General features: G+C 37.7%; 4 protein-coding genes across 5 annotated transcripts; 3 read left to right on the top strand and 1 right to left on the bottom strand.

The window, feature by feature from the left end:
• The first annotated feature begins 459 nt into the window (after window positions 1-459).
• On the top strand, window positions 460-1,650 carry LOC106449198 (F-box protein KIB4). Its single transcript, XM_013890991.3, has one exon. The coding sequence runs from the start codon at window positions 460-462 to the stop codon at window positions 1,648-1,650; it is 1,191 nt and encodes a 396-aa protein (XP_013746445.1).
• An 834-nt stretch (window positions 1,651-2,484) lies between these two features.
• LOC125574995 (beta-glucuronosyltransferase GlcAT14A-like) lies at window positions 2,485-4,653 on the top strand. 2 transcript variants are annotated; one of them, XM_048735845.1, is made up of 4 exons: window positions 2,485-3,006; window positions 3,358-3,433; window positions 3,616-3,731; window positions 3,984-4,653. In XM_048735845.1, exons 1-4 carry the CDS (start codon window positions 2,514-2,516, stop codon window positions 4,433-4,435), a joined length of 1,137 nt encoding a protein of 378 aa, XP_048591802.1. In that variant the 5' UTR covers window positions 2,485-2,513; the 3' UTR covers window positions 4,436-4,653. The 2 variants fall into 2 exon arrangements, with proteins under 2 accessions (XP_048591802.1, XP_048591805.1); XM_048735848.1 differs by lacking the exon at window positions 3,616-3,731 and having other exon boundaries at window positions 3,984-4,041.
• A 683-nt stretch (window positions 4,654-5,336) lies between these two features.
• On the bottom strand, window positions 5,337-9,012 carry LOC125607321 (FT-interacting protein 7-like). Its single transcript, XM_048777265.1, has one exon. It carries the CDS (start codon window positions 8,508-8,510, stop codon window positions 5,436-5,438), a length of 3,075 nt encoding a protein of 1,024 aa, XP_048633222.1. The 5' UTR covers window positions 8,511-9,012; the 3' UTR covers window positions 5,337-5,435.
• A 2,833-nt stretch (window positions 9,013-11,845) lies between these two features.
• LOC125577868 (peroxidase 57-like) lies at window positions 11,846-13,738 on the top strand. The gene is made up of 3 exons (XM_048739926.1): window positions 11,846-12,553; window positions 12,768-13,219; window positions 13,361-13,738. Exons 1-3 carry the CDS (start codon window positions 12,350-12,352, stop codon window positions 13,656-13,658), a joined length of 954 nt encoding a protein of 317 aa, XP_048595883.1. The 5' UTR covers window positions 11,846-12,349; the 3' UTR covers window positions 13,659-13,738.
• The last annotated feature ends 1,278 nt before the right edge of the window (window positions 13,739-15,016 follow it).

Raw genomic sequence — 15,016 nt, forward strand, 5'->3', positions numbered from 1 at the left:
TCATAAACTCTAAACCCTAAACTTTTGAGTAAATCCTAAACCCTTGGGTAAAGAGATATTCCAAGGCTTATGAGTCTATCCATGGGTTTAGAATTTACCCAATGGTTTAGGGTTTAGTGTTTACCTAATGGTTTAGGGTTTCATGTTTAGATTTTATGGTTTAAAGGTTTAGTGTTTAGTATGAATGGTTTTAACAATATTAAAAAAATGTTATTGCTATTACACTTTTTTATTTATTTTCTATCATTTATTTTTAAAAATAAATTCTAAATATTCTATTTCCTTTTTGAAAAAAAATGTATATAAAAAACCCAATTCTCATTGGTTGGTGAAACCTAAGAATTTCTCTTATTTTAATTAATTTTCTATTATTATAAAGAAAATTATTCCTTTTTTTTTTCCTTAGAGTAAACAAGGACAAACCCTAAAACACCAACAACCGTTTAAGAAAAACCTATCATGATGACGCCCAAAGTGGAGATGATCGGTTCCAACAAAACGATACGCAACGACCCTATGCTTATCCTCGACCTGGTTATATTGGTCATGGAACGATTAAGCTTTGTTGATTTTCATAGAGCTAGATGCGTTTCTTCAGTATGGTATTCCGCTTCAAAATCATGCCGCATGAGACAAGCAAACCCATGGCTCATCCTCTTTCCTGCAGACGTACTTCACTTACCTCTGGAAAGCATCGACGATTCATGTAAGTTGTTCGATCCTATTGACCACAAAACATACACCGTAAGAGATCTCGGTTCTGATATCCTTAGGACTTCTTGTTTGGCAAGTTACAATAGCTGGTTCCTCATGTTAGACCGTAAAACCCGTTTTTATCTTTTGAATATGCTCACTCGAGAGAGGATTCATCTCCCGTTTCTTGATTCAATGGAATCAACCGACGGATCAAAGTTGAAATTCAAGAGAAATTTTGACTCTAGTTTCACGGTTACAACATTCCGTTACAATAACGTACCATTATTATCAACGTGCTTTGGAATAGACGCTGCCGTTTTGTGGGTAGATGAAAGAAACAAAGATTATCTAGTTGTGTGGGCTTTTGATCGCACTCTTGCATATCACAAGAAAGGAGACGATAGCTGGAGGGTGTTTCGGTCATCAACGAATCAAAGCTGCGTCGATATGGTTTTTAAAGAAAGCAAGCTTTACGTGCTTGTTGAAGACGGAAGCATCACTACTTTTGATTTCTCTTGCGGTGATTCTCCTATGGAATTTGCAAGTTTCACCACGTCACCCGAGTGTTGTGACTTCGAACATCTTGCTGTGACTTTGTCTGGACAAGTTTTGGCTATTTCAAGTGAGGAGAGACACTCATATGACATGTACAAGATGGATCCTAAATCATCAAAATGGAGTATAATCAAGTCTCTAGGGGACGAAGCATTGCTTTTGGATCAACGAATAACGGTTCCAGCCAAAGATGGAGTTTTGAAAAATTGCTTATATTGTAGTTATAATGATCAGTTTCGTAGAGACGATGACTATAACCTACGGGAGGATGATAACGGCATTTGCGTCGTCAATATTCAGAACAATAATGAAGTTCAATTTTTCAACCATCTTACTGCTTCGTCGCCACTACCTTTCAAGGATGCTCGTTGGTTTATTCCCACTTTTGGTGGAAAATGATTACTTTAAATTTATTTACTTATCTTTTTGGTAAGGCTGAATGATTGATCTTGGTAAGGCTGAATGATTTTTTTTTTCCTTTCTATAAATTTATGGAACAAGAGTTTTGGTGATTTTAATCTATAGTTGTATGCGTTTCAAATCCAAAGTGTTTAACTAGAAATCATACTCAAAGATCTATTATAGTTTTAGAATATCTCAGAACACTAGAGAAATATGTTCATGGAGGACTTAACTAGAAAGCAAAGAATCCAATCTTAAAACCTTTGTAGATATCCTTAGCTCTTAATCTCAATCTAGATCAGTAGATAATGTTTGCACTTTTCTTTTCAGGTTTAAGATATAGTATGTTGCAACAAAATTATATAACAAAATTTTATGAACATTGATATTTTGTTAAGAACAATACACAAATACTACTAAATTTACATAATTTGCTTTATTTATTGAAGTTTTTTCTTTTGATAAAAAATATCATTTGTTGGAGTTGGTTAATGTTTATGTCAAGTTTGGTGCCAATCATCTTTCAGACTATTGGTACCGTGCCTAATATTTGTTGGTGCCTATGTTAAACCAGTTTAGCTCATAAATGACGATGAAAAATTAGAGTATGAATTTTGATTCATACGTCTATGTGATATTTAAATTGTTTAATCATTTTGTAACATTTTGATTTCCCCTAGTATTGTTTTTGGAACTTGTAAACTTTTCTGACAATTGTTAAATATACGGGTGATAACAGAAAGAAACAATAAATAGAAACCCCTATTTGTTATTCAACAAACTAGTTCTCCATTAAACCATACAACACTCTCTCTCTTCTTCTTGTCTAGATTCCGAGAAAATTTACAGAGAGAAACAAAATGGCGTTGAAGAAGCTATTGATGATCTCCTTCTCTCTAACTTCTCTCCTCTTCTCACTCTTTTACATCATCCCCACGACCACCACTCTCTTCGCTTCTTCAAAGATCCCCACTACATCCCTTGAATCCAACCAAGACTTCAACTCTACGCTCCCCTGTTTCGCCTACCTAATCTCTGCCTCAAAAGGGGACGTTGATAAGCTCAAACGCCTCCTCAGATCTCTCTACCACCGTAGAAACCACTACTTGATCCACCTAGACCTCGAGGCCCCTGAGGAGGAGCATTTGGAGATGGCCAGGTTCGTGGCCGGAGAGCCTCTCTTTCAGCCCGAGGGTAATGTAATGATCGTAGGTAAACCGAATCTTGTTACTTACAGAGGACCAACGATGCTGGCGACGACGCTTCACGCAATGGCTTTGCTCTTGAGATGTTGTCGGTGGGACTGGTTCATTAATCTAAGTGCTTCTGATTATCCTCTAGTCACACAAGACGGTACGGTGAGTGTACCCTTTTATTTAATTTTGACTAACCAAATATATTTACGATCTATCCAATGTTTTCATCATTTCTTGCTTTTAAAATGATCAAGATTTGGATCTAGATTTGTATGATGTACAGATTAACCGGTTAAGATGGATGTATACCTTTGGTTATCTATTTTCATCTTAGTTTGGATTTGGACTTATGATAAGAATGCAATGGTTAGGATCGGTTTGTGTGGCTTAGGATTGGTTTAGACATTGATTCTCAACTCAAGTTATTATTAGGCTGATAATGGTGTGTCTATTTATGGGAGAGTTATGCAATTGTTGTGTAATTTATTAATTTGTTAATTAAATGCAGATCTGATCTATGCTTTCTCTGAGTTGCCTAGAGATCTCAACTTCATTCAGCACACAAGCCGGTTGGGATGGAAAATGTTAGTTGTACTCATTTTCTTTTCTACCTTTTTCATTGAGATTAAGACTATACTATCGAAGAGAAAAAAAAACAGAAAAATAATGAACATGCTTATAAATATAAATTTGAACTATATGAAAGCAGTATTATTGATTTTGCAAGAAAAAATGATTAATATTAGTAATACAATGAAATGTGTAGGAACAAAAGAGGGAAACCAATAATAATAGATCCAGGGCTTTATAGCCTCAACAAGTCAGAGATTTGGTGGGTTATCAAACAACGAAGCCTCCCTACCTCTTTCAAGCTCTTCACAGGTCTCCTCTCCTCTTTCAACTTTTATTCATTATATTAATTTAAAGACCAAAAAAGTATATGATGTTTAGAAATTTAATCTGAAAATGATTAGAAGAGTGTTGCGTCCAAGGATTGATTTTAATTGAGACATAAAACCTAATTTTTTTTTTGTTAAAAAGGATAAAAATGTAGAAATTTTCTTTTTGGTGAAATGTATTTTCATTTAGTAAAGAATGTAGAAATGATACAATATAGCATGTGAAATATTTCAGGTTCAGCTTGGACATTCCTATCAAGACCGTTTTCAGAATATTGCATAATAGGTTATGACAACTTACCAAGAACTCTCCTACTCTACTACACCAACTTCGTTTCATCTCCCGAAGGCTATTTTCAGACCCTCATATGCAACTCGGATGAGTTCAGGAACACAACCGTGAACCACGACCTTCACTACATAGCGTGGGACAATCCTCCAAAACAGCATCCTAAGACACTAGGGACAAGGGATTACAGAAAGATGGTAATGAGTAACAGGCCGTTTGCAAGGAAGTTCAAGGGCAATGACCCGGTTCTCAATAGGATAGACCGAGAGCTTCTGAGAAACAAACGGAACCGTGTGTCAAAACCCGAACTTGGTCCTGGTTCGGGGGCTAGGAGGTTGAAAAGTTTGCTTTTGAGGCTTATGTTGAGAAGAAACTTTGTCAAGAGACAATGTAGATAGGAAATGTGAGCTATGCTACTCTATATGGAGATACCTTTGACCTTATTCTTTCTTGGTTTGTTTCGGTGTTTAGTCTTTAGTGATTCCTAAAAATAATAATGAAAATTTTAGATATACTGTTGGGGTGGATTTGGTTTTGGATTTCCAAACCATTATACTATATAGAATTTTGGATGGACGAGGTTGTGATACTCCATATTATAAGCGTTTGACCAATCTTTGATCTTTGTGAAAGCATATATTTCAGCAATAGCTGTTGATAATTGTGTCTTTGGGAGTGAGTAGATTTAAGTTTTTTTTTTGGTGTTTTCACTAGGAGTACTTAATTTCTTGATTTTCTACAAGACATTAATGTTTGAAACTAGAGGTGTTCAATATAGGAAAAGGCAAGTGAAAGAGGTCAAACTAAACCAAACAAGACTGATCTTCTAATCAAAATGAAATACCTGTTGAAATGAGTAATTTTATAGGTATCCGAGAAACTAAACAAAGTCCAGACATGAGGTAAGGAACTAAGGATCATTGAGATAGATTGTAATGCTATGGTTCACGGTCATAATCCGGCGGCGAGACCGGTCGACCAGCTCTCTACATCAGCTTTTTGGTAGGCAACTTGTAAGGGCAATATTTATCTTTATTATTCTACGGTTTAAGTTTTCCTTTTTGCTAGAGCTACGCTCCTGCGATGCAGCAACGGTCATACACACTAACTTCTTCACCTAAACCACGACGGATCAGATTTTTGTGAGCTTTATACGAATGTCTTTTAATGTTCTAATTAAATATTTGGCCCACAAAGCACTAACGGTCAAATTTCCATCTATTGGTGTGATGAGATCTTAATGTTCACTCACGGACCTACCACCACAAACTTATGTTTAAAAAACAATGAAGGTATATAAAAATAATAATAATTAAATATTCAGAGGATTACATGACAAGAAATAGATAAAACAACAAAAAAAAAACAAGATGAATACCGGACCACGCTTTGTCTGAATCACAGGATCTGATCAGACATTGAAGGAAGTCGTCGGAAAAAGTTGGCCGGAACTGAAGGCATATCGTCCCTGAACCTTGGGTGTCGAATGTAGTAAAAACCAAACCCCAAAACGAAGATCTTGAAGGGCACAATGTAGAACAAGAACGACGCGAAAAGACAGAACACCACAAATATACATGTGGCGCGTGGGTCCTTCCAGTTGAAAAGCGCCTCAATACGCTCTCCTTGAGCCGCCACATCACCTAGTAAAGTCTGTGCTCGACCGGCTAATGCCCTTAACCGGTCATACCTTATGCGAACAACCTCAGGTGGCCTGGTCGCCGGGAAACCGTCAAACTCCTCGTCTAGCTCGTCGGGTGCAACAGAGTCAACGCAAGAGAGACGAGTGTCAACACTACTGACTTTGAATCTGCCACGGCAACGGAACCTCAAGGCAAGGATCAAGAACGCGTACATGAAAACAGTTGGTAGAACTAAATGCGGACACAAGACGATGGCCACGAGAAGCAAGTGAACTAGCACGGTGGTTGGTGGGTGGACCCAAGTTCGGATCCCGTGAACCCAACGGGCTATAGTTGCGGCACGTGACAAGAACGTGATGACACGGAACCAATTCGCTTTGCTTCTCCTCATGCTCCACACATGATTGTCCGTGTCAAGCATGTACTGAACCACCTCTTGACCCAAAGGCGGTTCAGATCGGGCCAGCCTGGCAGTTACAATACGCATAGCCGTGTGACGTAGAATGTCTTGTTGAGCCGGGCCGAGGGGGCGGACATAGTGCATCCTAGGTAGCATTGGCGTGACATAAGCTTGAATAATGCTTAGCCAAGAGGGACAAGAAAACCGAACCGCAATTTCTATTTCTCCCATCTTCTTGGCTCCGCTCGGTAGTACTACGGTTAAGGTGTAGGAGTTTAGGTAGACGCGGTTCATGTCAAGAGTAGAGAGACGTATCCGGATTTTCCCAACCCTTAAGTCTCTCCCTTGTTTCCCAGCTTCGTCGCGTTTGTATCGTCCGTTGTCGAAAACTCCAATGGTTAGGACCGTGCACGGATCATAAACATCCCAAGTATACTGCTCGTTCCACCGCGGATTAAACCGGTCGAGGATGGTACGAGTCCGAACCCATTTGGGACCATACTTTGCAACCACATAGGCATCAGTAGTACCGCGCGTACCGTCTCTTGTTTTCACCGGAAGTAAATTAGTAGCTCCACGGACACCCACTTCCAACAAACCAATAGGTGGCTTCGCTAGCTGTTTAGCGGAAGGTCTAACATCACTCGTCACATGAGCTGCTTCATCCAACACATGATATCCACCTTCAAGGCAAACCTTCACATGTATCCTCCCTGAGTATGGTTTATTCTCGTCTCCGGCGAGATTAAACCACCTCGATTTCGGTTCGGTCCGGTCATCATTTCTCCTCTCGACGCTCCCCATGTGAATCTTGGTCTGACCAATTGACTGACCATTCGTTATATCTTCCACAGTCACTATCAAGAACGGCTCGAACGGCTCAGAAGCTACGAAAACTAGATCCTCATTCCAAGTCGGGTTACCTGATCCAGACGAGGAAGCTGACGGTCCGATCGAAGTCCTAGCCGTTTTGAAGACTTGAGGTCCAAGCTGAGCTTTCACATACAACTCAGTGGTGGGGTTCTTCGCTTTAGGTTCGGGATCCGAACCTAGCTGCAAGTCTTGGGTTTGTATAACCGTTAGCCTTAAATACCAAAGCTTCGGAGATAAGTAAACCTTGGACCGGGTCTCCGGTATCAACCCGCCGGAGTCCGACTGCCAAGCCTCTTGAAACGCTTCATCAGCTTGAGTCCCGAGCCAAACAGCGAGCATGACGTCATTCCCAGGAGACTTCTCAGACTCCAAAGTGTACCATTGAGGAGCCAAAGGACTATCCGGAGGCACTCTCTTGGGAACCTCTTGAAGGTCAAACGACACCGTTCCAAGACAACTCTCCGTTGTTGTAACCGTTTTGTCTTCCTTCTCGACTTTCTCTTCCGACCAAACCGAAACTTCCAAGGAGCTCGAGTTTAAGCTCTCTTTCTCGAAGGCAAACACTTGGTCCCAGTCTTTACCGGTTTGGCATCTGGTTTTCACACCGGTTGTACCGATCACGAGCTTGGCGTAGATCGGATTGCTCCCGTCGTTGCTCGCTCGCTTCGCCTTGGCTACGCGGATGTATAGAAACGGCATTCGATCGACGAGATCGTAACCGCCACCACGGTTCTGATCTCTGGTTAGAGAAGGGAGATCAAGATCCGCTCCGATTAAGTCTTGCCGGTTTAGATTCTCCGGTTTAATTTCTATCTCTTTTTGCTTCACCGTCTCTGTCTTCTGCGGTACAGCCGGAGGAGGAGGAGCTGCTGCGGCGGCTTCCGGAGGCTTTTTGTCAGCTTCTTTAGCCGGCGGAGCTACTGCATCGGGTTTCTTCTCCTCCGGTTTAGCTTCCTCCTTCGGTTTATCCCCCGGTTTAGCCTCCGGTTTAGCTTCTTCCTTCGGTTTCTCCTCTGTTTTCGCCGCCTCTGCTTCTTTCTTCCCCTCCTCTGTTTTCTCCTTCTCCTTCTCCCCCGCCTTCTCTTCCGCCGCCGGAGCAGCCTGACCCTCCGCCGCAGGCTTCTCCTCCGTCGCCGCCGCCGCCGGTATACTCTCGTCAACATAATAAGCCTTTAAACCGATCTCGCCTTTGATCTGAGAGAAGACGCTCCTCTTCTCGAGCGGGTAATAAACAAGCGTCTCGGATCCCGCCGCCGCGAACGCGTTTCCGGCGATCTTAACCTTCCCGAGAAACGTGCTCCGCTTCCCCGTCTTCTTGTCGTTGCACAGATTGATCTCGAGAATCTCCTCCCCCATGGTCGCCACGTCGTGCACGAAGAACTCGAGCTTCTCGTCCCACTGAGGATTCAGATCTCGGAACTTCGTCTTCGTCCGCCGCCGCTGGCCGTCGAAGTCGACGATCGCGTAGGCGCTCGCCGTTCCTTGGCCGTCCTTCGGCATTAGGTTCCTCGCGTTGCAGATCTCTACGATCAGCTTCCTTAGGACAGTGTCCGCCATTGTGTCTTTCTTGCAGCAATCTGGAACTGATCGGTTTTGTTTCTTCAGTTTCTTTTTAAGAGAGAAACAAAATTTGAAATGTTTTTTTTCTAGAGAGAGAGAGAACTGATTGTGTGTTTTTTTTGAAGTACTGTTTGTGTTCGAAGCTCGAGAGTGAAGGGTTTAAAAAGGCTTTAGAGGTAAAGTTACTACACGTCAGCATTGACACGTAAGATAGTACGCCACGTGATTTAACATAAGAGGACGAATCAAATTGTTATTTGTTTTTAAATTAAAAAAAGTTTAGTGCAGGTAATCTGAGCACCGTGCTTGATGCTGGTAAGTGGAATCTCACGTTCATTGATGAAAAAAGAAAATAAATACTGATTTTATTTTATAAAAGTCATGTGTTTTTATTTGTTGTAGTAATAAATAACGGTTTCTACAATTTTGAAAATAGGAGTTAGGTGATGTGGTTTGTGCATTTTTCAACTAAATAGCTCCCCCTTTGAAAAATACGAACGAAATGACAAATGACGCATTGATAACGTTAAAAGATAATTAATGAACTGATATTTGCTTAAATCTAACGACTTACAACATGCAGAGACTTCCCGTTAGAACATGAACGAAATGACAAATTGTTTTGTTATCAAACCGTGTTTACAGCGTTACAAACTTATAACGTTCAAATTTAGTTAATGAACTGATATTGCTTAACTCTCTAACATTATGCATTAATTAATGTAATCTCTTTTTATTTTTCTAAAATAATTAATGTAATCTCACCAAATTAAATTAGATTTAACATTATATTAAAACCAGTTTCATGGGAAAATCAGAATCTTGGTTTAGGATTCAAGCTTCAAATGGTTGCTATATGTCCCCCGCCCTCTACGTGATTCAATCAATATAATAAGCAAAGCCTTGCTTTTGTTTTTCAAATATTTAAATAATTAGAGATCTTTATTGACATTTATGAATTATAAATCTGTATAATGAAATTTGATTTACAGTAAATTCATGTTCCTTACGTGAAGTATAAAAAATAACGAAAATGCTTCTTGATTATGTGAACATGGAATATATGCTTGCATGGCCGGTAAGATAACATTCATGCAACTGGAAACTAAAGAAGAATCTTCCATAAATACAAATTGCATTGAAAAAAATGCATAGAACTTGCACTTATACTTATACTTGTACGTTCTTGAACTATTATAAATTACATGGTTTTTTCTCCCTTCACACAAGATGTGTCTGTGTACTTGTGTATATCACTGGGCACTGAATTATAAATAAAATAGTACAAATAAATCAGAAGCCGTTAGTTCTTGTTCCAAAATACGCGCACGTGCAAGACATATTTACAAATCTTTCATGTCTATAAGTAGTAGTACTGTTTTATTATAATTTTCAGTGAAGTTTTTGGAATTTACTTAGGTCATTACGAATCTTGTCAGAATACTTTCCCTCTGAATCGTACGTGGATTCCGAACATCTAATCAAAATATAGTACTTTGTGAAATTTTGGACCAAGATTTTTGTGACGTTTATGTAATGTAGCATACTTATAATCTTTTTTTATGTTGACAAAAAAAATATAGTCTATTTTCATACATGCATAATACATGACACAAATTTGGGTCTGAATATAATTAAGAATTCGACGTCTCACTTTCTTTAGGTGGGAGTAAATTGCGTTTGTCTGAATCATTTCCCTTTTATATTTCAAAGATTTGAAATATATCTATAATCAACAGTCAACACTAATTAATCTCACCTTTATAGGAAGCTTTCATTTGAAGCAAATAACTTTAGAAAATGGGGTTGCTGTTAAAATTAAAATTGAACATATATGTTCGGAACAAGAACATCAGAGAATCTTGATGATTTGGCATAAAGATGAAATTACCTATTCTTTTTTCGTTAACTTTACTAATTATTAATTATTGATGATAGTACCAATACCAGCATAAAAAATTGTATGACACAGTACTTTTTATCAATTATTAAAATATGAAATATTTCAACTTGCTTTGCTTTTAGTTTGCTTACTTGCTGCTCTCTGCAAAAATGAACGTTGCTTTGTTTTCGTGTTTCTTGCAGCAATAAAAACATACTTGATATTTTAAATGACATATATTTACCCTGTCCTATAACTTTCTTCGTGAATTTGTTTTTGAAGTATAGAATTTATATAATACTGTTGTCCACCTTAGGTCTCTGTCTGATATGTTTTTCCCCAACGGTATTTATTTTTTTGTAAAAAACTAATTTTATTTTTGTTTGTTTTCGTATGGGCCTTTCACGAGAAGTGAGTTTTGAATTTCGGTAGACTTTTAAGTTACTTAAATTCAACGTTTCTTTTGATCCAAAAAAATGCTGAACTCTTTGGATCAATGGGCTCGGGTCGCAACGGGAGAAAGATTTTAGCTAGGCCAAGCCCTTTTTATCAAACGAGCGGGCTTCAGATCAGCAATGTTTATACCCACATGCCAGCCATCGCCATACAGAAGAAATAAAAGTCTGAATGAGTAAGCCGTAAACTTGAGCAACAATACACATACACAAATGAAATTATTTTAGAATTAACCTTTTATTTTTATTTTATATCATATGTTGAAAGCATCATAAAATGATATCACCAACCTCAAGGTTGTTTTTTTCAAGTATTATATACATATATTTTCATAGCTATTTTGTCATTTATTTTAAAAGTTACTTACCTGTCTTTTGAGGAAACTAAAGAAAGTAAGAATGAGTCATTGCATTAAACTAACGCCATATTGGTCTATAAATAATTGGACAGTGGATTATTTATCTATATGAATTATTTATAAAATTTAAAGCTACCAATTTTAATTATTATTTAAAATTTGGGGAAACCCCTAAAAATATTTTTTATATTTCGTATTATAAATAATTTTAAATGTTGATTATTTAATATACATATCAACTTATTTTTAAAAATATTATTAATACACCTAGCTTTCCTAAATTTTAAACAATTACATGTGAATTTTGAAAATAATTTAAATATTCAATCTCTGCCCCCCCCCCCCCTTTTTGTTATATGAATTATTTATAAATTTAAAGCTACCAATTTTAATTATTATTTAAAATTTGGGGAAACCCCTAAAAATATTTTTATATTTCGTATTATAAATAATTTTAAATGTTGATTATTTAATATACATATCAACTTATTTTTAAAAATATTATTAATACACCTAGCTTTCCTAAATTTTAAACAATTACATGTGAATTTTGAAAATAATTTAAATATTCAATCTCTGCCCCCCCCCCCCCCCCCCCCCCTTTTTTTGTTATATCAAACATAGCTACTAACTTAAAAATACATATTTCATTTCTTAATTTTTATATCTTCACAATTGAAGTATCTAAATACACTATGGATATTGAACAATATATAGCAGCAACTGAACTAACTATATATTGCATTAAAGAAAACAAAAACTCAGCTTACTGTTTCCGAAATTTATAGTTTATCACTTAAATATTTACATTGAATATAAACGACAATAATTTGACTTAGGTTACTCTACTAGAAACATACATCTTACCGACTATATAATATAAAAGGTCTACTGGTATCTAATTTTGTGTATAAATATTATTGTCGACTAAGCTACATCAATTTTCAGCCCATAGTGTTTGTTAAATATTCCACAAGGCAACGGAATGTTTCCCTTAGCGTTTATACATTTACATCTCTTATTTAAAATCATTTATTTTACACGTATGGCATGTCAGATATCGACGGTCAATTTTTGGGTATATATAGGAACTAAGGTTTGATCTCAAAGATATCATAATACATATTTTTACAGAACAAGATGAAGATTGCAAACTTTTCCATTCTACTTTTAGCTTTCTTTATTTTTCCTATCACGTTTGCTCAACTACGAGTAGGGTTTTATGACAACTCATGCCCTAATGCAGAAACTATAGTTCAAAATCTTGTGAGCGATGAGTTCGAAAGTGACCCCACGATCACGGCCGCTTTGCTTCGCATGCATTTTCACGATTGCTTTGTTGGGGTATGAGTCTCATCAAATATTTATTTCTAATTGCAACACAAGGGACACAAAAAAGATATGTAGACTAACACATTTTCCCCGTTGTGGTAGGTTTCTACTTAACATGGAATTTAAATATTCTTAAGCACATACACAAAATCGATACAACCATCGTAAATTTTGACTGATTTGACTAGTTATGTTTATAACATATTAATTGTATGTCATGTCCTAGGGTTGCGACGGTTCTATCCTCTTAAACTCAACAGATTCAGAAAGATTCGTCGGTCCAAACTTGAGCGTGAGAGGGTTTGAGCTGATCGACGAGATCAAGGCCGAGCTTGAGGCTCAGTGTCCCTCCAACGTCTCATGTGCCGACATAATGGCTCTTGCCACCCGTGACTCTGTGGCCTTAGCTGGAGGTCCGAGCTACAACATTCCCACTGGGCGACGTGATGGGTTGAGAACAAATGCGAACGGCGTGTTCAACCTTATCGGACCAACCGCCTCCGTGGCTGCGTTTCTCAGCTTCTTTGGGGACAAAGATATGAACACGTTGGATGCGGTGGCTCTTTTGGGTGCACACACGGTTGGAGTGGGATCTTGTGATCTATTCCAGGACCGCCTTGTGAATTTTAATGGAACCGGACTGCCTGATCCGTCCATGGACTCCGATTTGGTTGCAAAGTAAGTTAGACCGGATATTTATATATATGATTAAATATTTTTGTTTTATTTAAGTCAAAATAGGTCCATGCATTATCACCTTATCGACCATAAACAGCAATAACGTAAATTCACTTAATAATAACTTCTTAATACGTACAGTTTAACCACCATATGTGAGGCTTCAGAGAACCCATCAACAGGACTTGACCGGTCAACGCCATTGACTTTCGATAATGCATTCTTCGGACAAATCCGAGTAAGGAGAGGAGTTTTGCAACTTGACCAGCGCCTCGCAACCGATGAAGCCACTTCTAGTGTGGTGGCTCAATACGCAGCAGACAACGACTTATTCAAACGCCAGTTTGCGATCGCGATGGTGAAAATGGGAGCCGTTGATGTCTTTACAGGCGAAGACGGTGAGATCAGAACGAATTGTTGGGCGTTCAATAACAACTAACTTGACTTGTGTGTGTTTAATACTCTGAATCTTGATTGTTTGTTTGGTATTTATTTTATGGCCATGTTATTTTGGTTTTAATCTGGGTGAATTGTGAAGCATTTGAGTTGCTATATTTTTTTTTGAATAAAATATTTCTATTTATTTATGTGATTAATGTATATCGATCAAATATTTATTTAAATATGGACTTCATTAGATAGAAAATGTATTTACTAAATAAATTCATCCAGTGATCTATACTGGAAACACATTCATACTTTTACATTTTAATTTGGTCTAAAAATTTTGTATACTAACCACATTATCGTGCTTTGGTGGTCAAAACTAGAAGAAAAGTCATCATGTTGGTCTAGACCAGAAATCGATTTTTTTAGTGTGAAATTATCAATCTCACGTGTGACTATCGTCAATTAAAATGGGCGAAATTGGCGGTCTTCCGGAATACCTTCGAGGGCGTGTCATTAGGCGCTAATCATGTTCCCTATGGTATCTGGATCTTCTAAGATCGATAAAGAAAAAAAAAACTGTTCAAATGTTAGCGTTGTAGCTTGCATACGAATTATGGGCCAATTAAATGATATAGCGCTGCCCCCGAACTTCTTAATTTACGTTACACAAACTTTAGTGGGCCTCGTTACTCTGTTTTTTCTAGGCCTGGGCATTCGGGGTCCCAATCGGGTTTCGGTTTTATCCAATCGGGTTTCGGTTTTTGGTTTATCAAAATCAGCCCCATTCGGATTATATGAAAGTTCGGTTCGGGACCGGTTCGGGTTCTATCGGGTTGGGTCGGGGTTTAGTAAATCTTCAAAGAACCGGTACAACCCAATATACTTTCGGGTTCGGGTCCCCAATCGGTTTTCGGTTTAAAGTACCTGATTTTTACCTATTTTATAACCAAAACATGAGTAAATCGGTTCTTCAGTTTTAAAATACCTGTTGTACCTATTTTGTAACCAAAAATAAGTAAAATCGATTCAAAAATAAGGAACATCAACCGTGATCATTCAAAATCAAACAAAAAATACACATATTTACTAATAAAAAGAAAACCAAATAAATAAAAGTATAAAACGAAAACCAAGTTCTCATGAAATGAGAAACATTGTTGAACGAAAACAAAATCAAAATCTAAATACTTCAAGATTCAACGGCCATCTTTAACCATCAACCTTCATGTAATAGAACCACCAACCTTCATGTAATAGATAAGTATTTTAGATGTTCAATATTTCTTAGTGTATTTTGAATACATATTAGAAATTAAAATCATGTTTGGTACAAGATCTTTTCGAGGTTTTGAATGTTTCGGGTTCTATCGGATATCCATTTAGATTCGGGTTCGGTTCGGATAATAC

The sequence above is a fragment of the Brassica napus genome, chromosome A1 (genome assembly GCF_020379485.1).
Source record: "Brassica napus cultivar Da-Ae chromosome A1, Da-Ae, whole genome shotgun sequence".
Taxonomy (NCBI): domain Eukaryota; kingdom Viridiplantae; phylum Streptophyta; class Magnoliopsida; order Brassicales; family Brassicaceae; genus Brassica; species Brassica napus.